This window comes from Myodes glareolus, chromosome 13 (genome assembly GCF_982192425.1).
Source record: "Myodes glareolus chromosome 13, mMyoGla1.1, whole genome shotgun sequence".
NCBI classification, from domain to species: Eukaryota; Metazoa; Chordata; class Mammalia; order Rodentia; family Cricetidae; genus Myodes; species Myodes glareolus.
In genome coordinates, this window is record NC_142038.1 from 14509197 (window position 1) to 14537156 (window position 27960).

General features: G+C 49.1%; 1 protein-coding gene across 2 annotated transcripts in view; it reads left to right on the top strand.

The window, feature by feature from the left end:
* The window catches only part of Mapk4 (mitogen-activated protein kinase 4), a 132577-nt gene that overhangs the window by 83589 nt on the left and 21028 nt on the right, over nt 1-27960 (top strand). For both annotated transcript variants that reach the window (XM_085676424.2, XM_048419509.3), the window contains exon 2: nt 3107-4462. In XM_085676424.2, the coding sequence (XP_085532550.2) occupies nt 3917-4462 (546 nt within the window). In that variant the 5' untranslated portion in view covers nt 3107-3916. The remainder of the gene's footprint in view (nt 1-3106; nt 4463-27960) is intronic.

Consider the following 27960-nt stretch of genomic DNA (forward strand, 5'->3'; position numbering starts at 1 on the left):
GACCAGTCTTTGCGGCTGAACCTACTCCCCTCTCCAGGGACACATCTAAGTACCACCTGCCCCTCTCTGGAGGTGAATAGCCATGCTTCATGGCATATCGTGTCAGAAGTGGACAGAGCCTGTCCGCAAACAGGCAGTGGTCTGCAGTAGATAATGCAGAGGAACCAGGGAAAGCAACGTAGAGAATTAAGCAGTTTCGGAGATGAGTGACGGAAACTCGGGTGGGAATGCTTGGAGGAAGGCCTCCTGCATAGGCTGCTGAAATTCTGAGAGGCAATATTGGGGTGGCAGATGATACTGAGAAGGTCAGAGTTCAAGTGCAGGACCGTGGACTTGTTTGCGCGGTTAGGGCTCATGGTAAGGAGACCCCTACTGAGCATGCTGTACTCTCATAGCACACAGGGAGAGGCCGCCCACCCTCCAAGAAATGTGCGGGAAAAAATCTGAAAGGCACAGAGAAGCCAGGCGAGGGTGAAAAAGGGTCTGTTGAGGCATCCAGGAGGAAAGCGATGTTGCTGGGATGGAGCCTTCCCACAGCGACATGTTTCCTATGTGCTGTAGCTGACAGCGTGTTGGGAAGAGCACAGGGAAAGAAACAGGACACATAAGGAAGACAGTGCCCCCACCGCGGGGCAGGAAGAGGAGCGGATTTAAAAAGAAATGAAGCCCTTCTTAATTATTCACGGATTAGCTGCATCGTGGCCCCAGTTCCCAGCAAGTCCTCCTTTGAGTTGTTTGTGAAGTCGGAGGGGTGATTCCAATCTCTGTTTACCACCCAGCAGGAGCTGGAAAGAGGAGAAGGCATGAGCTTCTATCCTGAGAGAGAGAGAGAGAGAGAGAGAGAGAGACAGAGACAGAGACAGAGACAGAGACAGAGACAGAGAGAGAGAGGTGTAATCAGCTCCCTCTACCTTACTTTGGGGACCGAATGAGGCCCAAACATGAAGTTCCAGGTCAGGTGGTGTCATCTGGCTGCTGGAGTTGGGATAGAACCCTCCTCCCGGAATAGGGGAGGGGTTCCCTGAGTTAGGTATCCTGGAAGACTTACAACACACAGACTGTGGCATTGTGTGTGGCTAAGTGGCTCAGGCATTTGCATACCAGTGGAGGGTATTCCTTTAGCCAGCTGTCAGTCTCTGCTGGCACTACTAAGCCAGCACAAGGCCCCATCCATCACCTCCTCACCTGAGAAGTGAGAACTTGGGTCAGAAGCAGCCTCAGAAGGCTTGCTTTTGGCATTTAGGGATGCAGCGGGGCAGGTGTCAGTTACTAATGGAGTTGCTCAGTAGAATACTTTCGAAGCCTGGCCCTACCCAGTAAAGGTGACTCCTAGTCACACGAGACAAGGAGGACAGTATTGTCTGCAGCTCAGGACAATGGGACTTTGTCCACTCGGACTGTTCCCAAGTCTGAAGTTTTTGTTAAGTTTTGTTAAGTCTATGATCGTTTTGCCTCTGGGCCCAATAAAAGCTTCAGAGGGGAACCGCTGTAAATTTGACAGGCTGTCAGAAGAAACCATCTCGTCCAAGTGTGAAGAACTGACGGAAGGCAGCCATAACTGCTGCCGTCTGTAGAATTAAGCACTTACTATGTTCCAGAGCCTTGGCAAATGTCCTTGTTCAGAAATCCTCAGAGGGCACAGGGCAGGGGGTAACCGCACAACCCAGGAGATGGCTCCTTCCATAATGTACTTGTCACACAAGCATGAGAGCCTACTGTCAGCTCCCCAGCATCCACAGAAAAGCCTGTGTGTAACCCCAGAGCTGGGGCGACAGAGAGAGGAGCGTGACTGACTTGCTGGCTAGGCACTCTAGCCAAACCAGGGAACTCCAGGATCAGCAAGAGACCGTGCCTCGGAGAAGGTGGCGGTAGTTATTGAAGAAGGTGCCTGAGTTTAACTTCTAGCATCCACAAACACAGATGTGTGCCCGCACACATGGTCCTCAGTGGAGATCTGATTATCCACTAGTCAGCTTGTCTGTATGCCACACACCAAACACGCACATGCACACACACGTATGCATGTGCGTGCACACGCTAAAATTTCAGAGCATTATGGTCATAGCTGTTTGACTTCACTTGTTATTTGTAGAGTCATACAGAGTTCAGATGGGAACATGTACTCATGTGGGACTCTGTACTGTGAGCCTTCCATAGATGAGGCAAGAATGAAGAATTGAGGAGACTGGCCAGATTTCCTCTGCGCCACATACAAAGTCCTATCTTTGTGTACCCAAGAACTTTGTACAGTTGGGAAACATGTCACTCTTGAAGCCACTATGTTACCTTATTTCAGAGTTCTGAGTTGACCTGGCTAGGATTGGTAGGGGTTTTCACCTACCACCTCATCTCCTATACCTGCAATTTGAGTTAACAGCCATCAGAGGGGAATGGTCAGGTCAGATGGGACCAACTGCTTTAAGCACTTAGCTGCTTAGGGTCCCTAGTGTTTCTGTCATCCAAAGATCAGGGCTGGCATGGTGAGCCAGCCCTGAGATAGCACTGGCTTTTGGGCAAACAGCCCCTTTTCTGGGAGTGACCGAAGAGTTTTGGTGTTTTAGTTCTGTCTGTGTTTCTGCCACCTACGTGGGAAGGAAGGCATACGAAGGCTATTAAATCTCAGTCCGAGACAAATTTTTCTCTTAAAGTATTCAAAGGCGTTTGCAAAATAAGGAAGGGACCCCCATGGGAAAACAAGATTATTGAGCCCTCATTTCATGTGTAACTCATTCCTGTTGACTCTCAACCTTCCCAGCGAGGGCTGATGTGTGTGTCTGGAAAGCATAACAGACAAATCTTGCAAAGGTCAAAAGGGATGACTCCCACCCCCAGTCTGCACATGTTAGCCCTAGGGAAGCGGGCGCTGACATAAAAGCCCTCTACCTGATGGGCTTATCAAATCAACCCCGTCTTTCTCCTCTGCCAGGGCGCTGCTGCAAGCTGCATGGGGGTGCCTGGGCAGTGCAAAGCTGGAATCCCCTGAGCAAGCAGCGTTTCAGCTGGCTGGACAGATCAAATAACACTTGGGCTAGTTAACAAAAGACGCAGGCGGGAAGGTGTTGGAAGCCAGAGTGTGGAAATTTACCCAACATTGTTTCTTTGACAGGGAAGGGGACACTCTCTGAGAGATACTGCTGCGTTCCTGCAGCCCTACCGCACCCGGTGAAGCAGCCTCAGTCAAGGTGGCGTGGATGCGTGGGTGAGAGAGGATGTGCCCCCATCGGAAGCCTCTGGAGGGTCCTGGCCTGGACCTGAGGCAGCAGGTGTAGCTGCCCAGCTTGTGAGAGAGTGTGGCTTTTCCCAGCTCTTTCCTCACCAAACTGGTTGGTGTTTGGGGACTCTAAAGGGAACTTGGGGAAAGATAACCTGGCAGAAATGGAAAGGAACCCCCAGAACCTTCTAGAATCTATTAACTGAATCCCCTCTTACTGCTCAGAGCACAGAGGGAGGCTGTGATCCGATTAAGCTTTGGACCCACTTAAGCAACACAGCTCAGCAGGCAGCTCCTGCGTCTGAGCCAGACAGGAGGATTCAAAGGGAGAGAGTTGCTGCATATTTTACTCTGAGATCCAAGGAGATAGAAGATAAGGACACTGGCTTTTCGCTTCCAATAATGCCAGATCCGGAAGAAGCATGAACCATTTTAAGCATCTAAGAGGGTTCTCGAAGCACAGGAGTTGGTGGCAAACCCTCCCAGTGCAGGTGGGAACAGTTACAGCATCCAGCTGAGCACGTCAGTGAGCAAGTACTTGCGCTGTTCCTGCCCCCTGGCAGCAGCGACCTCACCAGGAGCGAAAGCGACCCTCAGTTGTGAGATCTGACAGAATGAGGTGTGCCGGGGAAACAACTCGCTGGAATATGGCCTTTCCTGCCTGTCCCCGCATCCCCCAAGAGGCCCCAGACCACTGAGTCAACGATGGCCGAGAAAGGTGACTGCTTTGCCAGTGTCCACGGGTATGACCTTGGAGGGCGCTTCGTTGACTTCCGGCCCCTAGGCTTTGGGGTCAACGGGCTGGTGCTGTCGGCTGTGGACAGCAGGTCTTGCCGGAAGGTCGCCGTGAAGAAGATTGCTCTGAGCGACGCCCGAAGCATGAAGCATGCGCTCCGAGAGATCAAGATCATCCGACGCCTGGACCACGACAACATCGTCAAGGTGTACGAGGTCCTAGGACCCAAGGGCAGCGATCTGCAGGGCGAGCTCTTCAAGTTCAGCGTGGCCTACATTGTCCAAGAGTACATGGAGACTGACCTGGCCCGGCTGCTGGAGCAAGGCACGCTGACCGAGGAGCATGCCAAGCTGTTCATGTACCAGCTGCTGCGTGGGCTCAAGTACATCCACTCTGCTAATGTGCTGCACAGGGACCTGAAGCCCGCCAACATTTTTATCAGCACGGAGGACCTTGTGCTCAAGATTGGGGATTTCGGGCTGGCAAGGATCGTGGATCAGCATTACTCGCACAAGGTAAGACGGCCCAGCAAGGCTGCTCCTGGTGACCTGTGGGATCCTCAAGGATGCACACAGCGTTCCAGAGGGTTTGTCCTTTCTATGTTCTATCAGGAGATTTACACTAGCTTGGGGGAGGTGGAAGGTGCAAGAAAAGATCCATGGCTTGAAAAGTTGCTGGGGATAGAGGGATCTAGCGCCTTGGTTGCACCACGTGACTCTGGGCTGTGCGTGTGAAAGGTCAGACTCAACAATGTCCAAACTTTCTTTTAGCCCGGAGCGCTGTGGCTTTAATGCTATGTGGTTGATGACTTTTTTCTATCGCATCCGCTGATCCTGAACGTTCGCATCATTGTGTCGTTTCCATTACTGCTCAGGAGACCCCAGCAGGCTCTCCACGCTAAAGGCATTATGCTCTGGTCTGTCTAATCTACTCCTCTCAGCAGGGCTGGCCCTTTCTGGGTCTATTCAGTCAGGGAAGAGTGAGCAATGGGTGGCGGGGGTGGGGGGAGGGAGGACACTAATCTGATAAACTAGCACTCACTACAGATGAGCTGATGTCTGCCCTCTTGGGTCCTTCCCTCTGTGGAGTCAAGTCGTGCTCGAGGATGGTTCTGTTAGAGTCCCCCATCGTGCCTCACAGAACCATCCCAGCTGCACCGATAGTGACACATGTCACCACCATTTGTTTCCAAAGCCCAGGCCTCCTCCCTGATCCCTGATCCTTTCCGTGTCTTCGGAAATGGCCTGTTCTCCTCTGCCAGACTTGTTGCCACTGTAGGGTGTCTGGGAGCCCCTCCTGAATATGTCACTGGTCACCCTGAAACAGAGCCAGTCTTCTAGCAAAATCTTTATACTTTGATTTTTTTATTATTATTATTAGAATAGAACATCTCACAGAAAGTAAGTACCCCATGAAATGTTAACAGTCAAGGGTGAGAGTGGCCATGGAAGATGAGGGTGACTCTGGCCTTGGACATGGTTTTGCTCTATCTCTCCCTTGTTCCTCTTCTCTGCAGTAGGAAAGAATAACAGGCAAAGGAGCCATGGACTCCCTGTTCACTGGCACTGGCTGGAACTTGACTCCTACCCCAATTTCAGACCCCACAGCAATCTCACTGCCTCTGGCTTCTCAATGCCACAAGTTTGTTTGCTAACTTAGCCATGTGCTTGCCCTCTGCACTCCTTCCCACAGCCCTGTCGTCTGTCGAGATTGACAGCTGAGTCTGTAGGCGAGAAGCCCATGGCAAAGAAACAAAAGATAGCTTCCTTTTCTGTCTTCCCATTACGACGTTTGTTCCCTTCCCTTCTTGTCAGGGGCTATGACGTCAAGTCACTGAACCAATGGATTTAACCCTAAATAGTTCCTTTCTGGCAAAAAAAAAAAAAATCCAGAGAATCTACAATTCTATCTTGGATACATGTGTATGGGTGTTTGCCTACATATATGTCTGTGCACCATGTGTGTGCCTGCTGCCTGAGGAGGTCATTAGAGGGCGTCGGATCCCCTGGAACTGGAGTTAACAGGTGGTTGTGAGCTGCTCTGTGTGTGCTGGGACTTGAGCCTAGGAACAGCAGGTGCTCTTAAAGTGCTGAGTCATTTCTCCAGCCCCCACGACCCTCTTAACTGCAATGAACCAGTCTCTTGGAAGGCGTCATCTGATGAGATTATTCAGTGATTGTCACGGGGAAGACATGTGGACACGCTTGTGTCATCTGCAGTATGGTCAGGAAGATGGCTCCTTGGGGTGAAGGTTTGCCATAGTGGCAGTTTTGTTTTGTTGGAGACAGGGTCCAGCTCTGTAGCCCAGGCTAGCCTGAATTGCAAATCAGTCCTCATGCCTCGGCCTCCTTGGTGTTGGGATTACAGGTATTTCCCATCCATCTCAATTGCTGAAACAAGTCTTGGGATGCTGCATGGTATGAACCACCCCACGGACTGAGTTCAGGAGATGGACTCCCTATTGATGGCACTGTTTTGGACAAGGATCTCTCACCCCTGGAACCTCAGTTTCCCCCACTTTTGACAGAGCTGTGTCCTTTCTGCGTCTCTAATTTGTGGATAAGCATCAAAAATAACCATGAATGTAGAATTGCTTGAAAATTGGTTAAAAAAAAAAAACCTACATCGCTGAGCGCCCACAGAGCCCCAAACACAGTGCAGGGGCCTGGGGATGCAGAAGGACGGGGATCACATGACTCTGCTTGCTATGTTCCTGCCACTTCCTGGTGGGACTTCCATTCTTCCCACGCAAAGGAACCCACGCAAAGGAATTCACATGTTCTCATTTCATCTCTGTAAATGAGAGAAGGGCTGGGCTGTATGCGGATAGAAACAGTAACTGGAGCCAGTTACTAACCTGGTGTGTGTTCACATTGGCCTGGTATCCGGGATCAGTCAGGCACCACCTACTGTAGCCATTTGCCCTTATTCATTTTCTGCTCTTAGCTTGCTGCCTTTGTCTCCATCAGAGATGAGGAAAGACTTCGTACTCACTGATTTTATTTATCCAATGTGCACTGAAATCAGTTCTCACTTAATCCTCATAATAGTGTGAGGCACTTAGGGCAAATGGTCCGTTTGACAACCCAGGGAAATGGCTTTATGCGACATGAGACTCCCAGGGCTGACTGGTGGGAGGGGAGGAACCCAAGGAACTGGGGACTTCTCACACACAGTGAGGGCTCTTCTTCCTGAAGCGTCCTGAATTCTGGGTGGGAACTTCCTTTGATGTCCTTCCTCTCTTCTAGCACTGTCCACTTTCCATTCTACCTGGTGGGCATTTTTGTCTGGGTCTGTTCTCTCCCTGGCAGAGTCCCATGCTATTGGGGGGATGTTTCTTGTTCATAATGGAATTTTACTGGTTCCTGAGATCTGGGCCTCAGTTGATTTTGCTAGTTATACTGGTTAGAGGGAAGGACCTTATGGATAGGAAGCTAATGTGTTTATAGATTTCACGGTTGGAAAGTCTAACCCAGAAAAGGAACTCTACACTCTTGAGATGTGTGTGTTCCTGTCATGTGCATCTGTGCTTGCCAGTGTCCTTGGAGGAGGGTGTCACCAGGCCATCTGCTCTGTGAACACTGTGTCTCTTGAAGAGGATCATTACTTACCTGGACTTACCTTTTCCGTATACTGATCCAGTCCAGGGCCAGAGTGGTCCAGCTAGAGACCTCTTGGCTATGCATGACCCACCTAACAGTGTGTAGCAGTCTGGTCTTCACCCTTCCATCTTTATCCTGGGTAGACAGTGTCTCTTCCATGCCTGCATCATTCATCTGCTACAGGACCTTCCTAGGGCCGGTACCCACTCTGCTGGTCTAGAGGAGATTCCAAAGGAAATGACCTTCTCGTCTTTAATGATCAACTGAACTAAAAGAGCTCCAAGGCACACCCCCGAGAGCCCTCTGGGTCTATCATACCATTTCTAGGGCTCGTTCCCTGGTCAAGGGGGCAGTGCAGTCTGTAGCACAAAGGCAGGAGATGACATGGGTGATGGTGAGGAAGACACTCTTGGTTCTTCCTCAGCAGAGGCAGTCTGGGAAACACCGGTACCCGCATCATTGAGTGAGTGACTTTTGCATCACTGTGACCAAAGTATCTGACCAAAACAGACTTACTGGGAGAAGCATTCATTTTGATTTATGCTTTTAGTGAGCCTCTCTTAGCCATCACAGTGAAGACATGGTAGAGTTCATGGCAGCAAGATGGAAGGGGTAAGGAGCTCCTCCTATCACTGTGGACCTGAACAAGACAGAGGTGGGAGAGAAGCCAGGGGTGGCAAAACCTTCAAACACCCACACCTCATGTCCTAGTTTTGCTTCCCTTTCTGTGATAAAAATATCCGGACAAAAAGCAACATAGCTGGGAAAAGGTTTTAGTGCACAATCCCAGGTTCCAGGCCATGATAGTAGGGAAGTCAAGGCTGTGGGGACTTAAACAGCAAGAGAGGAGGGAATGGGTGTGTCAGGCTCACTTGCATGTTTGTGTGCAGCTTAGTTTCTCCACTCACATAGTTTAGAACCCCCTGCCTAGGGAATGGTTGTGCCCACAGTGGACTAGGTCTTCCCACGTCAAATAACTTAATTAAGACAACCCCACAGAACAACCCATTGTAGACAACCGTGCAGGTAAACCCAATGTAGGCAACCCTGCAGGTCAAACCCACTGGTCAGCTCAATGTAGACAACCCCGCATTGTCTTCTTAGATGATCCTTGGTTGGGTCAAAAATGACAATTCAAACTAACCATCACAACTAGTGACTTGCTGCCAGCCAGGCCCCACCTCCCCCACCTCCTAAAAGATGACACAGACTCACCCAAAGCCCCCAGAACACGACCCTCTAAGGGGACATTTCAGGTCCAAACCATGACAGTCATTATTCAGTTTCCTGCATGATTGACAGTTCCGTTTCCTTCCCTAGATGATGCCTGGAATAAGAGCTCCATCCACAGGCTTCATGGCTATCTTGCCCATCCCTGTCATTTCACAGGTAGACAGATGAAAGGGGAAGAGCCCTGCTCAAGGTTGAGTAATGAGCACTATGCATAGCTTGTGATTTTGTGTTCTGTTTTGTTTTATAATCCCCACTTCTCATATATTTCCATTCTGCTGCAGCTTCCATTTTTGCTATGGGTGGCTCGCTAAGTAGCTAGGTTTGGCCTGGAACTCCTGATGCATCCTCCTGGCTTAGCCTCCTATGTGCTGTTACAGGTGTGCACCCCCACACCCAGCTTCCATTCTGCTTTTCTCCTAGGATTCTTATTAGTCCACTGAAAGTGTGTGTGGGGGGATCAACATTCTTTCAGATGCACTAGGGACTAAGCCACTCACGGAGCGACTTGCCCAAGTAGATGTCATGATGAAACCAGGCCTCAGTTTACTTCTGCTAAGCATGGACTCACTCTTGTCAGCTTGGCCCTGGGAGAGTTGTGACACCCTTTTTGAGAGCATATCCACTCCTGATTTTTGAGTCCCTTTCCGCTCACTTCCCCTACAGACCTTATTATTAGTTCTGTGTTATTTATGTTAAGAGGTGGCTGAGTGATCCGAGTGTATTTTCCTTTGAATTTATCAGATTAGGAGATGAATGATCTCAAAGGGGTAAAAAAAAAATGCTTAAGACTTCACTGAGCCCTAGGTAAACTCTAGGAAATGTTATCAACTCCCTGGAAAGCAGGCATGATCAATCCACTCACTGAGAGCCTCATTGTCGGAGTGAACATGCCCCTCCAGGAAGGGCCACCCGGAACTTTCCAGACCCACACAGGGACCTCTGAAGATCCACCTGCAGACCCAGCTTCCATGGAGTACAGGGGGAAATGCCCAGGTGAGAAAGGAGGAGGAAATAGGCTCATGAGAATTTGGGTAGCAAAAGGTCTTCCATTTTGGCAGGTCTCCGAAGCAACTGTGCCCTTCCTGCTAGGCTGGTGCTTTGAGCCCCAAACCTCTAGCTACTTCCTAATCCACTGTCTTCTTACCTCATTCTTGACCAGCTTCCCCTTTACCTGCCTATCTCCTGGCAGTTCCCTACAAACCAGCTAGCTTTGTGGGGTCTCCAAAGGAGGTTACAAGCCAACAGCATCAGCTGATGCTTGGCTCTCCTCTCAGAAGCTCGGGTCGAGCCATCTGTAGGCCCCATGGGAATCTCTTGCTCCTGACCCTGTAAGAGCCATTGATGGAAAGAAATGAGGTGTTTTGCCTGTGAATGGAAGCTAGTGCTTGTGATACAGCCCATAATGCTCAGCCCTGCAGTTCTTAGACCAACTCTGGAAGACCATGTGGCTGAACTTTGAAGCATGTACCTTAACTGGAGGGCTTTATCATGGTGGGGCTGTGAGGCGCATGCAGCACAGCTCTTGAGAGCCTCTATTCCATTACCTCAGAAACCACCTGTTCCCCCTTGGTACCGTTTGACCAAAAGTTACACAGACGGGGAACCTAAACAAAAGGAACCCTGCTTGTTTCTGCTTGGTTTTAACAGTTGGGAGATATGAACGGTGATTTTTGGAAAACACGCACTTCTCCTGGCGTAAACTACTTCAAAGATGTTATTTAAAAAACAAAACACTGGTTTCACAGTTGGATAGGAATGAGTGTTTGAAGGCTCAGCAGATTGCTGTAGTTTGTTTAAGGCCGTGGTTCATTTGTGGCCCCGGAGGAGTCCATGAGACTAACAGTCTGAAGCCTGGGAACCCTGCCAGGGACAACTGGAAGCCAAGGCTGCCTTCGTGGTGCTGGTTTAGTGTCACCTTGCCTCCTCTGTCTGCTCTACCTGCCTTGATGACCTCGGCCATCTTCCCGAAAAGATACCCAGAAAGTGTCTTCCTTCCTACATCACAAACTCCGGAAACTGAACCAAAGGAAGAATGGTCTCATCGGTGGCTTTAAGAGCGTCTTTGCCATTAGGAGAGCACCCCTTGGGGTCTCAGTGCTTGCTTACATTCCAGATGGTCTCTGCTGGGAAAACAGGGTAGAGGATGGGGAAGACCTGCCCAGGACCCCACAAAGGACTAGGGCCCATTATAATGGTACCCACAAGGGACCCAGACACCCACAGAGGCCATGGGAAAATGGATATATATAAGGACATCTTGCTAAGGGACCAGCCAGCGGAGAAGGTTACTTTCTTCTTAAGCTATTAAACATGTTATTCCAAATCAGGGGAGCCAAAATGATGTATTTAAAAGACTATGGAATATCCCTTTTTGAAGAGGAAAAATATGACCGAAGGGATTAGAACCAAGGCTGTCCTGAAGAGTGTCTGGATGCTCAGGCAAACTTGGAAAACTAATTTTCTGGGCTCTCAGGACCTCCTTGCTCTCCCCTTCACTGCAGAAGTCCTGGGAACAGGAACCTCAGCCTCGTGGTGTCCTTCTCTGCCCACTACACCCAGGCCCTCCCGAAAACAATCCCACTAAGCTCCAGGGGGTATTTAACAATTACTTCACCCCAAGCAGTGATCAGTCAGGACTAAACTCTTCAGGGCCCTGAGGTCAGATCCTGAAGTTGTCATGCTTGCCAGGATTCACCTTTGGCTGAACAAGGGAGAAAGGGGCTTGCGGTACCGGCTATTTACCAACCAGGTACCAGCTACTTACCAACCAGTCTGCTATTTCGTCATGCTCAAATGATACACAGCGTCTATACATTGTTGCTGCCTCCTCAAACCCACGTTCAGCTTCTCAAGTATGCCTGGGGGTGGATTCTCCCTGGGGAGGAAACAGCTGACTAAATGGTTCGAGGGAACCCATGGCTCCTTCCTCTGACCTCTCTTCTGTGAACACCCACCTGGCACTCACCTGTCAATCTTGGCTGCCTGCTGCTATGACAAGCACAAAAGGTTCAGAGTCTGGGAACGCTCAGCTTGCCGATGATGCTGAGAAGCATCCCATAGAGTACAAGGCTGGCGGGTGGCAAGTTCTTTATTACTGGAACAAAAGTTTATGTTCCCTGGATTCAAGAGTCACATGTTTTTGTCCATCGTTAAGAACGTCCTCTCTTTCTCTCTCTCTGCTTTCTGTCACTGTTTTTACAAAAAGATGAGATGATGTTTTTTCCTTCCTGCTGCTAGTCCCCTGTATGTCATGTATTTTTCCCTCTGGCCACTTTCAAGATTTTCCTTCGCTGTCTGTCAGCAGCTGAAACATGATCTCTTTTTTTTATTCAGCCTTTGCTGTGTTGGACTGTTGGGGACAGCGGTCTAAAACAGAAGGTTCCGAGGATGGGAACTATGCCTTCTCTGACTTTAATGGCTCCCATCTAAATCAGGATTGTCAGCTGAGTTGGAGACCCGCGCTTTTCTTGAGCACAATTTGCAGTCACCCACCTCACCCAGTGTGACAACACCAACTTGTCATCGTGCCCCTGGAAATGCCATAAGCGTTGACAGCTCTGGTCCCACACACTGTTCCCTCACACCCACATAAACTACCATTTACCCCCACGGAGTCTCAGATGTCCCCAGTCATCGAGTTCTCCTGGAGCGTCAGTCAGTCACCTTCCTCCCTTCCTCGTGTTCTCCTCTTATCCACACTCTTGAGTGGCCTGTTTGCATGCCTCTTCCCAGATCCCCCAGGGGACCCTGGGATTAAGGACATGTCTCATTCGTGACCATTTTCCTGGCATTTAGCACAGTATCTGACCCATAAAACGTGCTCAGTAAATGCTGGCCGACTAATGTACAAGCCATGCCTCTGCTTTCCGTTAACCAGAGTGTGGTTCTCCAGCATCTCCGAATGACACTTAACTTATCCTCGGGACAGCTTTCAACGATTTACCCTCCCCTGCCCTGTCACTCCCTCAGCCCTGCAGTCTGGGGCCCCTTTGTCTCCACACCTTGCTTTGCAGGCTTCGTTACTGGGTGCTCGCTGGTTGTTAAATGGCTCACCCCTCAGATTGTCTGTAATAGGCATGACCGTTCGGCATATGGGGGGACACGGAGGCACAGCAGTCACCCAGGTAGCCTGACTTCCAAGCCCAGTAGACGGTGGCTTCAGAGGACACGTGTTCAGTCCCTGGCCCACACCATCCTACCTGCCCTCTCGTTGACCCCCGCCCCCTTCCTGTCAGAACCTTTCCTGAAGTTCGGTGCAGAATAGACCCTAGGTGATTTCATCGCCCAGAGTGAGTGTGAGGTCTCTGCTCTGTAAACGACACCCCACCCCTGCTCCCATGGGCTCTTTGCCAGTGTGTCATCATAAGGGCTCACAGTGGGCCATTGGCGAATTAATTTGTTAGTTCCATATTCTCTATTTTAAATTTATGTGGTTGGGTTTTTGTTTGCTTTTGCTTTTGCTTTTAAGCTCAAGCACAGGTTGTGACCTTTGTTCCTGGTAGAGGAACATCTTCTTGGCTCAGAGAGATCTTTTTGAATCATTATTCTATCATCCATCTTTGTCCTTCACAGCTTCATAATATATTTAAGGACGTCACCTGCCTCCCAGAACTTCACCTACACCACTAATTAAAATGTGCATAAAGAGATTAGGCCAAAGGCCCAGCCTCATGGCCACCGGGCACCTCTGGCTTGTGAATCACACAACCAGGTATCATTTACATAATTATTTAGCCATTTAACCCACATTTTAAAAACTTGTCCACAAAGAGGTAGAAGATGTAGCTAGAGGAGGAACAGTCTCTTTACTGAGGCTCAGGGGCACTGTTCTCAGAACTCTCGTGTTCTACCTCAGTACAATTTAAGCTCCTTCTGAAGTAGAATAAAGCTGCATGGCCGTCTGCAACAGTTTAGCCCCTAGATACACACAGTACGGGCATTGGCAGATATGACTGTGTTAAGAAAAATGGATATGTGAAAAACCTAAACTTTACGAAATCGTGCTTATTCTGCAATGGCCTGTCACGTGACTGTTTTCAATGGCGTTAAAGGGGTTTAGAATCACAGTGAAAAGCCTTATATGGGATGAGCTTAAAAGGTAAGGCAGTGACTAGCGAGATGGCTCAGAGCGGGAAACTTCTGCCCGGTTGGAGCAGGGCTGGCACCCTGAAGCCCAGGTGGTGGGAGATGAGAACACAGCCCACAAAGTTGTCTTCTGAGCCCTACAGCAGCACCATGGCGTGGGCACCACGTGTGCACACATAATTTAAAAAACAATGCACAGGCCAGGCAATGCACAGGTGGAGGTGCAGGCCTTAAACCCCAGAACTCAGGAGGCAAAGGCAGGTGGATCTCTGTGAGTTTGAAGCCAGCCTGGTCTGGCTGAGTTCCAGGACAGCCAGGGCTACACAGGGAGACCCTGTCTTGGAAAAAAAAAAAACAAAAAACAAATACACAGAACTGTATAGGGGATATGATCATAGCACTTGAGGAAAAAAAATAAGGAAGAAATGTACATTAAAATAGGCTACAGGAGCTGAAGAGAGGGCTTGGTAGTTAAGAGCACTGGCTGATTTTCCAGGGGGCCCCACCCTCTGCCACCTACATGCACATGACGTACACTCAGACACATACCCAAAAATTTGAAATAAATTTTAAAATAGACTACAAATAGAAACTCCAAGATGTTAATGGCAATTGATGTTTATATTTTTTTTCATCTTTGTTATAGTTTCAAAATTCCCCAGATCGTAGGGTGAGAATATGCATGGCTTCGTGAGAATGAGCTTCCCCAGTGAGCGTTCAGGAAATTTGAACAAAAGTAAGTTCACCGAAACTGTATTCATTATGGGGGGAAAAAAACACCTGCTTAATCCAAATCCTTCAGTTACCCAAAGAGAATAGCTATGTCTCCTCTGACCCAGGAGCCTGGGAAAACTGACTCTCAGCCATGTTCACTGGGTATAAGCCTTACCTCCCCACCCACCCAGAGTGGCAGTCTTGCTTCAGCTTCTGAGGGAACTGAATAAGGTGCACACCCCACCCCCAACTCCTGCCAGGAAGCAGGGCAGCTCTCTTAGGTAGAGTAAGCAGGTGTTAGTGGGTACCTCATGAGCCTGCCTATGGCTGGCTCCATCCCCAGACTCCATCCGTTTACTGGACTGAGGGAGACACCAAATGATGTGTGAAATGCTCAGCCTTGTCAGGCATCTGGAAAGTTCTCAATAGACAGTGGCTGCTGCTTAAGTGTGACTCTTAATTGAGTCTTAGACACCGGACTTTTCTACCACTCATGCTGAATTAGGGATGGGGTGAGGTGTGTGTGTGTGTGTGTGTGTGTGTGTGTGTGTGTTGCCCTTGTTTCTCTTCTAAGGTACAAAGGCATGTGGAAGGGTGGGAATGAGCGAGAACACCTTGGAGTGAACTTGTTACAGTGGATTGATGAGGAAGTACTGGGTTTGTGAGGTTGGGTGTGTAGGGAGGGCCTCAAAAGGAGGCCACAACAGGAGGCCTTAAATATTAACACTTTTGCAGTTTGACTAAAGGCTGGTTCTAGTTTGACGGTTACATGTGGGAATGTAGCCAAAGTCCCTAAAATGAGTAGGCTTTGGGCCAAATCATGAGAATAGACATCAGCAGTGACCAGTGAGAGTGGGCAGTGGACACCAACAGTGAATAGTGAGAACGGGCAGTGGACACCAGCAGTGACCAGTGAGAGCGGGCAGTGGACACCAGCAGTGACCAGTGAGAGCGGGCAGTGGACACCAGCAGTGAATAGTGAGAACGGGCAGTGGACACCAGCAGTGACCAGTGAGAGCGGGCAGTGGACACCAGCAGTGACCAGTGAGAGCGGGCAGTGGACACCAGCAGTGACCAGTCAGTGGGCAGTGGACACCAGCAGTGACCAGTGAGAGCGGGCAGTGGACACCAGCAGTGACCAGTCAGTGGGCAGTGGACACCAGCAGTGACCAGTGAGAGCGGGCAGTGGACACCAGCAATGAATAGTGAGAGTGGGCAGTGGACACCGGCTGTGACCAGTGAGAGTGGGCAGTGGCTTCAGGTTCCGTCACACTGCTTTCTCTGCTTCATTGTCCCCACTGGAAACTTACTGAGACCCAGACCCTGGGAACATAGATTTACCCTCAGTATCACAAGAGAAAAAAAACAGGTTTTCATTTCAGCAGTATCCATCTTGTTTTCTTTTGTTACTTTAGTTTGTGGTGTCCTAACCAGGAAACTATTGCGAGTCCTGTGTGCTTCCCGCTCCCAGACTCTGTTTAGGGAGGGTGCCTGGTTTAAAAGTGTGGCTAAAGCCACATCTTAAGCAGGGCTCCAGACAGTGACCCTCTGCTCCAAGCTCTGTATAGAGCGCTACTGTCTCTGTGACAGGTGTCTGATGCCTCCAGAGACCCAGCAGGTCAGGACCCTAACAAGAGAGTGTCCACAAATAGCAAATGCTAGGGACTCTTGATCAACTCTTGCTTCATAGATACATGGCTGTCATAACCAGGTAAAAACTCTGAACTCAGCTATGTACCCAGAGAGACTTCTAGAAAAGGAAATGAGGGGAGGGGAAGAGAAAGAGGAGGAGAGAAGGAGTTGGAGAGAGATGCCAACATGGTGGCCATCTTGCATAGCTCCTGACACGCCAAAATGTAATTTGCCTGAGGTCACGGCAGAGTCAGCTTTGTGGAGTACAGCAAGGAACAGCAAAGCAAAAACAAGTCTCTTTAGGAATTGTTGAACTTTCGCTTTTAACTTCAAATTGGTTTCTAGTCTGAAACTTCATAGTCCAAGCTGCCAAATGTAATTTAAGGTTCCCTGTTCCTACCTGTGGACTTACACCATAATAAACTAAAATTCAGAAAGTCCGGCAAGTGAAGGAAGCCGTTCAGTCATAGCAAATTAAATTCTGTTCCTGGGGTGTTATGTACCAAGACCGGAAATTGAATGAGGACATTTGAAAGATATTTCGAGCGATGGGGTTTGAGACAAAGTCTTTTTTTCTTAATCCTCGTGTGGCCAGAACTTTGCCCCACTCCCCGAAGGGCTACCAAAGCTTTGCCTACCGTATGTTCTTTGCGGAATTATACTTTTGAACAATAGCTGTTCTCAGATGTGGCTCTGGCTTAAACAGATTAGATCTACATGGTTTGTACTTAATCACATTGCCAAATGTGGGGCACCTGTTCTTGTTACAGAACCACAGCTGGTTTTGCAAACAGGCCACCAGTGCCTCTACGCCCCTGTACTGCAAGGTCTGTGAGATGTCCCTCCATCCAGCTTGGGCTCTCTTGATTCACCTGCTCTGGGAAGTGAGACTTCCCGGAAGTCCCAGAGTGCATGTATAGGGCCCTCAGGAACCTTGGAGGTCTGGAAGAGTCCGGAGCAAGGTTCAGTGGAGATTGCAGATTCTGGGCTGTGGGGCCACAGAGCAAGGCCCGATGAGGTCAGGTCTACATGTGCCCAGATGGAGACAAACTTCCCTGAAACATGCATTCTCCAGATGGGACATATCTCCCAACACTTCACCTTAGTGCCTGCATCCATACCTTGCTCTCCCCTTCTCTCATCTCCAACCCCCCCCCACACACACACACACCTACTCCCAAAACCTACTCTAGACTTCAAGAAAGGGGAGGGGGCTAGTGCCAGCCATTGACATTTTGGAGATACTTACAATGTAACTTTTACTTTTGCTATGAAAGGGAAGGTTGCAGCCCAAGAAAAATCCCTTGGGTATTTACCAGTAGGCAGGGGGCTGTATTTTTCACGAAACCTTTTTGTTCTTGCTGTAGGAATTATAATCTAGATCATGAGTATTTTACCTGGAACATCCCCGCAGGGCCGCACTCACCCCTGGCGGTCCCCTCTGCCCTTGGCCTGGTGATGTATATGAGGCCTTCAGGTCAGCCCACTGTACACAAGAGGATTTCCTTGGGTTTCGCTGGGGAGGATCCCAGAAGTTTAATGCCGAAGCAGCTGAGAGGATCTGTGCCCCAGTTTCATTCCTTAGGAACCCCATGCAGTTGGACAGACTGTGAACCTTCTCTGGCCTGCCTTTCCTAACCTATCAAAGGCAAACAGCATCAACCTTATAGGATTACAGCGCTAAACAGAGTGCTCTGTACCACGCCTGGAAGGGGTAGGCAGTAAGCCAGAGCTCCTCCAAGATCTTACTTTGGATGGGAAAGACCCAGGGACACATGAAAGAAAACCGGAGGAGGAACATAAACTAGGAGCTGGACCTTGGGAACTTGGGACAAAGATACTGCTTCTGCCCGTCCCAGCTTGACCAAATGGCCTCCTATGGACACCTCAGGAGAAAAACTAACGGAAGGGTTGGCAGGAGTCCAAGTTTTAAATTCCTGAGTTGGAGACAAGAGCTCCAGGCAGGAGAAGGTTAAAATACTCTACACAGGCTGACAAGATAGAGGTGGTTTGTTGTCAAACGTAACAAACCAAGTTTGTTAGGGTCCCACACAGTAGGAAGAATTGACTTCCCAAAACTGTCCTCTGGCCTTCCTACACCTATAAACCATTACATAGAATGCACGGTAAAAAAAATCATGTTCTTCCTCTCCCTCCCTCCTTCCCTCCCTACTCTCCCCCCACACACACAAATAAATGTTTCTTTTTTTTTTAAGGCCCTGAACAGAACACACACAGTCTACATCCAGTGTGCCCTACTTACACACACATTTGTTATCCACTTGTCACATCTCACACTGGGGACAAGCAGAGACACTCTGAGCAGAGAAAAATGGCACAGATTGTCTGACAGGTAAGGAGACAGACCCAGCTCCCAGGCCAAGGAGAGGGAGACTCCAGACCCAGCTCCCAGGCCAAGGAGAGGGAGACTCCAGGCCCAGCTCCCAGGCTAAAGAGAGGGAGACTCCAGGCCCAGCTCCCAGTCTAAGGAGACAGACTACAGGCCCTTCTCCCATGCTCCTTCTCAGCGTTTCCCAGAGCTGCACTAAGACCTAGATTATAGCCAATGCTCCAAATCTTGCCCCTCCAGAAGGTAGTGAATTCAGTGTATTTAAAAAAGCCAGGTGAGAATCTGTGCTGTGATGTACAGCAGGCTTTGGCTATGGCTCCCAGTACATGCAAACGTCCCTCACCCTTTATTTCCATTTGGTTCTAGTGACATCCCAATAGTACAGGAAGGGCCCGTGTTATTAGGCCCATTTTATAGATGAGAAAAATGTGGCCTCAAATGGCTGAGACTTTCCCAGTCTTAGAGACCTCGAGAATGGTGATCTGAACTTGACTCCGGGGCTTCTGTCCTGAAGTACAAACCTCTTCCCTCCAGACATTTCCAAGCATAGTACTTGGCGTGCTGGGTCTGTGTGAGGCCACCGGGTTATGGCAGGGACAGGGCTTCCACCTCTTAGCAGTGTGTGTTTGGTGTTCAGGATTCACATTCTCTGAGGAACCCCTCACCAGGCAAGTGTTGAACTTCCATTTCTTCACTTTCCACCCCAGGTACTCAGCATCCTCAGGCTACCCAGGGTCCTTGGCATCCTTGGTGACCCCTTTCACGAGCCAAACATGTCCCTCTCCCTCACGTCACAAGCCCCCCTCCAGCTGGGATTCAGAGCCCTCAGTGTCCCACCAAGCGCCCTCTGGTGCACCTCTAGGTGGCATTCTCCTAACAGAGCCAGCTCTTTTACACTGTGCCTTCTCCGTCCAACACAGCCCTACGTTAAGCACTTTGTAGTGGGCTTAGACTGAAGATAAGCAACCACGCTTCCCATTCTTTCTGTTGCTCCATCGGATGCAGGACAGGTGAATTCCTAGGACAGAGTCTACACCACAATCCTGGCAGATAGCTCGTGGGAGTGAGTGTCAACATCACACATACACGGTAGATATTCCATTTTCCCCTATGTGATGAGCACCCTGAGGACCTGGCCCTTGAAGTGACCTTTATGGGTTCTAAGGATTTAGATAAGCAGGGGAGGGAGGGGGCTGCCTTCCAGGCAGGGGCAATCACAACATGCAAAAGAGCAAAGGTGGTGGGTGGCCTGTGGGGAGAGGGGAGGGAAAGAGGGGTCAGTGCTTGAGACCGGTCAAGAAGCTTGACTACAACATAACAAGCAAAATAGAGGAACCCATCAAAATAGACTTGAGAAAGGAGTCCTAAGTGGCTGGGGGCTTCTCTGTTTCCCGCTAGTCCTGATGGCAGCCAGCGACACAGGAACTACAGTCTGCTCTGCCGATGAGGGACCCAGGCCAGACACTGAGAACATTGCTGTCAGTCACCAGAAAACGATTTTGAACCCAGATCCAAAGCAGGTGTTCTCAACACAGATTTGCAGCATTTGAGGACCCTTCTATCTGCCAGGGGAATAGCCAATGCACTATTGAGATGGGAGCCAAGTCCTGCCAGGGGAAAAAATAACCATGCCGAAAACTTTTACACAGTGAACCAAGAGTCGGGCCTCCAGCACAGCAGGGGCATTCACGAGGATTTGCAATGAATTTTGACTTTTTTTTCAATCATGACATTGAGAAATTGGTTTAATGAAGTCCCTGATGAACCCACATGCATAAAGTCCTGAGTTTGGATGCCTGGCACCCGTGCAAAAAGCCAAGCATGGTGGCCCACTCTTACCGTCTTGGCACCAGAGAGGCAGAGACAAAAATGCTGGGGCATGTGACCAGCTAGCCTGACTGAGTCAGTTCAGGGACAACCTTGGCTCCAAAGGAAAAAGGTGGAGAGTAATTAAGAAGACTGATGACCTCTGGCACACATGTCCACCCACACAACGTACAAAAGTGAACTCTACTTCTGCATGCTGACTAAAAGCACAGCGTAGTTTGTTGAAGTTTAAAGGAGCAAGCAGACAGTGTTTGCCAGTTTGGCTACTGTGATCCTGACCCACAGACAGGTCTGATTTCACAGGGTAGGGAAGATCTGCATGCACCCACTGGCTGCAATCCCCATCTTGCCCTCAGGTTTAACAGTTTGCTAGTCTGGTTCATAGAACTTAGAAAAGTCAACAAAACGATTTGCGGAGATACCAACCAGAGCCAAATGAAAAGAGTGATTGTGAGTGCCGAGTGTCTGTTATTGAAAGCCATCACCTCTGGCCACATTGACAGGTGTCGCTCAGGTGAGCTTCCGTGTCCAGAGGGTTTCTGTTGGTTTGGTTTCAGGAAGGGAGGTCCGTGACCCAGGTATGAATGACCTAGTCATGCCCACCTAAGCACTGTCCATCTCCAGTCTCCTCTGAGGCCACCCGTGAGCTGCCTCATCAGTATAAACTCAGGAGTGGTCCCAGGAGCTCACCATGGGTAACAGACGGTCTCCACTCAGGATTCTCCAAGGGCAGAGGCTTTCTCCCAAGCACTGGAGTAAGGGCCAGCCATATTCTTTACTATGCAGCCAGCAGCTGGAGGAAAATAATGACAAAAATCCGTAGTCCCTTTACACAGTCTCTGTATTGCTGCGCTGGAATATGGCCCGGCTGTAAAAATGACTAAGTGGCAACCCTCCTTACCAACTGTGTATATTACGGTTGGGGCTGCCAAACTCTTTGACCGTGCTGTTGGTTAACCATGAAACAGTGATCGCTGTTCTCCTTTGGAACCATCAGTGCCAGGAGTCAGGATCAGAGTGCAGGAGCCTCATAAGCACGGAACCCTCTCCTGTAACCCCTCCTCTTAGTCCCACCCCCTCCCCCAAATGACCAGCACAGCTCCATGCCTTTGGCTCCCTGGCTCTGGCTTCCTTTGAGGAGCCAAATCCTTGCAGATGCATTGCATCTGGTGGGTGATGGAGGTGCAGAGTGAACTCTGCCTGTTCTGGTGGAGCGGGGGCAGAATGTGATTCTCATCGTTCCCCTGAAAGTGATGTCAGGATTTAGGCCCTTGATAAAGGAATCTAGAGGGACCAAGGAGGAGAGGGGGTAACCAGGGAGACTGTTCTGGTGTCCAAAATCTCTCCAACCTTCTGGTGTGAGGAGGGAGGAATTTTCTTTCAGAATCATGACGGCTTCTCTGAAGTCACCCCCACCCCTCAGTCTCTCTTCTGAGGAAACCTTCCAAGGCGACTGAAACTCTGGATAATTTGTCTCCACATGTAAGTCCCTGGAACCTGTGGCTGACTTCAAACAAAGTTCTAGAATGCATCTCCACATTCCTTCCTAGCTTAGAAATTCTCACAAGAGCTTCCCCATCCTTTCTGTCCACTCCTCTCCTCTCGCTCTTTCCTCACCATGGAGTCCGTGAAAGCTAACCTTATGGCCACGGACAGCCCAGTTAGCTCTCGCACTGGGAGGAGCTCCTGCAGCTAGGAATTTGCTGGGTTAGTGGGATGTGTTTACACGGATTTCTGCTACCTCTCTCTCTCTACAGTTACTGTCAACACTTAACCAATTAAGTTCCTCCTCAAACACTCTGTGACACACTGAATCAACTCACTGAGGTCATTAAACAAAGGAACAAGGCCAACCCGGTGACTCAGATCATGGGGCTACAAGTGGGTCTCAGCAGGTTCCAAAATGCCCCCAAATCTTATAATTCATAGGAAAAGGATATTTCATATTTACCCCATATTTGATAATAATTACACGTGTCTAAGATCCTACCAGTAGCTAGTTTTGAACATGAAAAGTGTCTTAAATCACAACCATACTGGAGGAAGACACCATATTATCTTTTCGTTTATCTTCCAAGCGCTACTTTAAATTCTTTCTGTGGGAAATTATATTACAAAATTCCCATAGAAAAGATAATTAAAAATTATGTAGCACACATTTGCTACCTGCCGTTTGCCAAGCGGCTAATTAGTGAAAATGTGATTTTCATGAATTCTGTGATGTTTGCAGTACCTGCCAACTTTTTTGTAATTTGTTGCCATTACTTCTTTGATACAAAATAAACATTCATTTTCATACCTAATTTTATATTCACAATTTGGTATTTTTAAAAGATTCCCAAACCTGGTCCCACCTGGCCCTTTCTCTCTCCTCAGTGACTGCCCCATCTGCCCTCCCTCACCAGAATTGACAGCTCCCTGGATGAATATTATCTTTGTGAACTAATGTGTGCTCGGCCCAGACTGGTAGTGTAAGGTCTCTGAAGGCATGCCCCTGCCTCAGCACACCACAGACAGTCCTTTATCATTGGGAACAATAAGTCACAGCAGACCATGGGGGAATGCAATGGTAATTCCCCAAACAGGTGGCCCTGGGCAGCCTCCCGGCTTTTGGGCATTTTATAGTCAGCTTGCCCAGCCCCAAAGCTTCCCCAGGAAGACAGTGGCACTGCCAAAAGCATGTGCTTTCTGGCCAATAAAATTCTAACATGTGCTCTGTTTACTGAAGTGAAAAGACCCTTCTTATGGCCAAGGTCAGACAAGGTTAACAAGTCAAAAGTTGAGCTTGGGCCCTGACAAGAGTCACCTCTATGAAGAGGACATAGAGGTAGTACTGGACCTTTCCTTGGCCGTCTCTCCGTCCCAGCATGCCTTCACTTCTTCCTGAGTGGCTCCCTTAGTCACCTGGCTTTCCGCCATCTCACCCAGCCTCCCTTCACAACCCTGTCATCCCTGCTTCCCTTCTAGAACCTCTGTGGGATATATGTAATCTCAGCCCCCAGCCTCTTCTGTGTTCTCAATCCAAGCACACACAAGCAAGTAGTTGGTTCCCTGTGTACAAGAGTTCTAGGGGTTAAGTCAGGGAGCAGTAGGAGTCTTTGTTCACTTAGAGTGGAGGCATTCATAAGACCATAATCAGCATTTCCTATAGTCTGCCCTGAAAACTTATAAACCTGTTGATTGTTGCCCACCAGTCCCAAGGATGTGTGGTCGAATGCCTTTATCTCCCCTGGTGCTGTTGAGTATCTCTTATGATTTGAATATTAAATGCCCTCCATACGTTCACGTGGTGCAGCTTGCCTCCAGATTTGTGGCACTGGGTTCTAGAGTTAACTGGAGATGAGGCGGTCACTAAAGCAAGCTGATGAAGGGTCCCTGGCTCTTCCTGGTCCTTCTACTTCCGGACTGCCACGAAGAGAGTAGCCTCTGCCACAAGCTTCTACCCCCATGTTGGTCACCTCCCTTCAGATCCAGAGCAAAAGAGCTAAGCAAACTTGAACTGGAACCTCTGAAACTGTGTTCTCAAATATAAATGTCTGCCTTTCAGTGACAAAAGTAAAAAACCTTTAGGACATGAACTCATTCATATAAAGAAATGTTTCATTAACAAAGAGCAGTAACATGTAGACAAAATTCCTATACCAGGAGAGTCAGATAACCAGGTCCAGGGTGAGCAGCTGTCTCCTGCTGACAGGTCCTAGGTCCTTTTCAGGGTCCTTCTGCCTCAGAGACTCCCGTGCAAGGCCGTGACATAGGGACTGTCACCATTGCTACAGCAGGAGACACGGCCCAGAAGTGCCACAAACAGCCTATGGGTTCCTTTATTCTTTTAGAGACCTCTACTCAGGTGAAGCTGGACCCTGGATAAGGTCTGGGGAAATTCCCACTGTTCTGAGTTCATGGCTGAGCTGTGGTGAATTCCCTAGGGAAGGGGGTGAGGAATGGATGATACAACATGGCCCACTGCGGTGTGTCAGGCAAGCTAGGAAGCAGCCATAGAGGAACAGACAAGGGGACTGTGTTGTGGGTCTTTCTGGTTAGACTTTCTTTGGACAGCCAGCTCCCAAATAATGACACATCGTCTTATTATTAATTATGAGTTAAGACCTTTCACTTTGGCTTGTTGCCACCTAGCTTTTATAACTTTAATTAACCTGCTTCTACTAATCTATGTTCTACCACGTGGCTCTTTACCTCTCCTCCGTTCCAATATGCTACTCCGTCCATGTCTTAATGGCATCTCTTTTGCACCCAGATTCATCCCTGAGTTCCTCTCTCTTTCTGGAAGTCCCAGCTAACCTCTCCTGCCTAGCTATTGGCTGTCCACCTTTTTATTACACCAATCACAGTGACACATCTTCACACAGTGTAAACAAATATCCCGAAACAAGGCTGGGTTTGGAGAGGCTTGTTTGTTTACAATGATGATGGTGATACTGATGATGATTAGTGTGTGTCCACGTGCGAACATACATACATGCATACATGCTTGTGCATTAACACTGAGTGTCTTCTCTCTCGCTCCACCTTATTTTTTGAGACAGGGACTCTGAATCTGGGGCTCACGGATTGGTTACACTAGCTGGCCAGCAAGCTCCGGGAATCCTTCTGTTTCTGTCCTAACCTCCAGCACTATGGTTACAATGAGGGACTTGTGACGTTGCTACTGTGACCTCAGCTGCCCCCTCTGCAGAGCAAGGGCAGCAGTGATGGAGGGACAAAAGAGCAGGGAGAGCTGAGAGCGGTGGCCAGCCCGCGGTCAGCGCCCACCGTGTCCTCGTTACTGCTCTAGCTGCTCAAAAGTGCTTTGGGAATGATAGTTTCTGTCTTCCTGAGTTGGGGTTGATGGCATTTGGTAAAATTCAGAGTCTGGCAGCAGGGCTGACTGAAGACAGGTCCGCAGCCTAGAGGACTCAACTGGCACATTGTAGTGCCGCAGACCAGCGACATGGGAGTCTACAGCACTCCGCAGTGCCAAGATTGCAGGGCCCTCACTTGAACAGAAGCACTGCCTGTGTCCTGTGGGTTTTGGCTTCTGAATAGCTCCCTGTTAACTGGTGATCGATTCCTGGCATTAACTTTGGTTTGGGACTCTCAGTAAGCAAGAATTTCAAACAGGCGATCTGGGGCATAGCCATCATTGCTCTAGCTTAACGTCTGTACTTCACGCAAAGGCTAAGTGAGCAACCACTACATAGATGGCGTACTGGGGAAGCCGAGCTAAAACAGCTAAAATCTACCCTCAGGGCTCGCTACTGCTTCTCCTACTGTGGAACTGACAGCTGAGGGATCAGGCTGCTATAAATTGCACTTACGTAGCCTAAACAAACCTCAAACTCATCATCCTCCTGCCTCAGCCTCTTGAGTGCTGGGGATCCTCAGGAAATGAGCTGTCAACTGCTGCTGTCAAACCCTTTCAGTGCAGAGCAAACACTCAATCAGCGGAACTTCCCTCCTCCCCCACCAGATGTTCCCAGAGCGTAATTACTGCCTGTGTGTCAATGAGGGACCTGAGCAGAAGGTGGGAAGGGGGAAAGCAAGCTTGCTGCCTCCTTTGGGTGAGGAGAAGACTGCAGAAAGGTGAGATTTCTGCTCAGAGGGCAGGGTCTCTGACGTTCTCCCAAGTGACCATGCGAGCCCCATGATAACCTGATCTGTACTCAGATGCATCCCTGTGCTAGCTGCTGCCCTGGACCACTCGCCCCATCTTCCTCCCGTGTTTGGTTTTGGTTTTCCTTCCCCATACTTCTCTCCATGAACATGTTATACATGTGACTGCTCAGCTGTCTCTCCCACTAAAATGCACACTCCTATTACACGAACTCTGTTTTGTTCCCTGCTGGCATCATGTCTCCACTCTGCAAATTACTGCTGAGTTTGACCTTGGCCACACCATTCAGCTCCCTAGACTCCCTTGGGCCACTTTGATAATGAAATGCACCACTAAGAAAGCAACGCTGGGCACCGTGCCTGGTGCACCCGAAGTTCTCAATCCTTGCTACCGTTTGATGAATTATTTTCTAGATTGTGGTCTCCCCAGGATCAACTGTGTGGAAAAGCTGTGTCGCTGTTCAGGGACTTGGTTCATCCTGAGCAGAGCTAGAAATAGCAAACAGTGCTAATTAGGGGCTGTGAAATTGCTGCTTACCTTCCCAAAGCCAGTGAACTCAAGATCTCTCAGAGAGACCCTGCTTCTCAAATATGACTGCACACTGGAATCCACAGGGGACGCTTAACAATTATTGATGCCTGGATCTCACCCCAGAGACTCTGATGTCGTTGATGTGGCAGGTGGCCTGGAGAGCAGGACTTTTTTTTTTTTTTAATTCCCCAGGTACATTTAACCTGCAGCAGGTTTGAGAGTCACTGCTCCACAGGTTTCCGCTTAAAAGTGAGACAGACATTATTTATTTATGGCCTGGCAGTTCCTGGATCTTCCTAAAGAGAGACATTTTCTGGAAATGCCTGGCTCGTTAAAAAACTCATGCTGTGGTCCAGCAGGCTCCCTCTCTTAAGAGACTGCTGTTGAAGCAGGCTCAGCTGGAGAGTGTGTAAGTACAATATCCAGTCGCAGGCCAGCCTGGGCTACACGGCAGGACCCTCCCTTGAGAAAGGAAGAGGAAGGGCAGGGGAGCTGTTGACTAATGCAGAGTCAAGGGATGCTAGCAGAGAGAACCTGGGAGGCTCCAGCAGCACAAGCAAGTGGGGAAACTGAGGCTAGAAAAGCCGCTCCACCCCACCTCTGCCTATGTCTCTCAACATCCCAGCCATTTATCCCGCAGGCAATGGCCAATCGGCAAGATGGCAGCTGCTTATCCTAATATATCTTTGAACAAACAGTTTGTCCTGTCTTTAAACTGAAGTAGATAGAACTCAAGAGTTCTGGGTTTGGACCTTATGAAGAGAAGGCCCAAAGCAGTTATCTGTGTCAGTAAACTCTAGTTTGATTAGAAGACAAGCATGTTTCAGTAAAGCGTTTTCTAGAAAAGCAGCCCAACGCCATGTTCCACGCTGTCATGCATTTAAGAGCAAGGGGAAGTGCGTTATCCTAAATGAATCAAACAAGACACATCCTGTCTGGATCCATTTAATAAGAGCACCCTAGAGGTGTCAAGCTCACAGATAGGAAAAGTGCATGGGGAATTGTCATTTAATGGGGACAGAGTTTCAGACGGGAGGAACCCTGGAGCTGAACTATGGTACTTTGACGACTTTTCTAACATTTAATGCTGCTAAGCTACACACCTAAAAATGGTTGAGATGGGGAATTCTGGGGTATGCATATAACCTACCCCAATTAGACATCCTCGTTTAAAATGTTATTCTATCACCCAGGTGTATGACACATGTGTGTAATCCCAGCCCTTGGGAGGTTAAAACAAGAACAAGTCACAAGACCTCGTTTCCAAAAAAAGAGAGGGGAGTGGAGAGATGGGTTGGTGGCTAAGAGCAGGTGAGAAAAATCCTGCTTAAATATGACTGCACGCTGGAATCCACCGGGGACTCTTAACAATGATTGACTTCTCAGCCTCACCCTGCCAAGTCCCACGTCACTGGTGTGGCAGGTGGC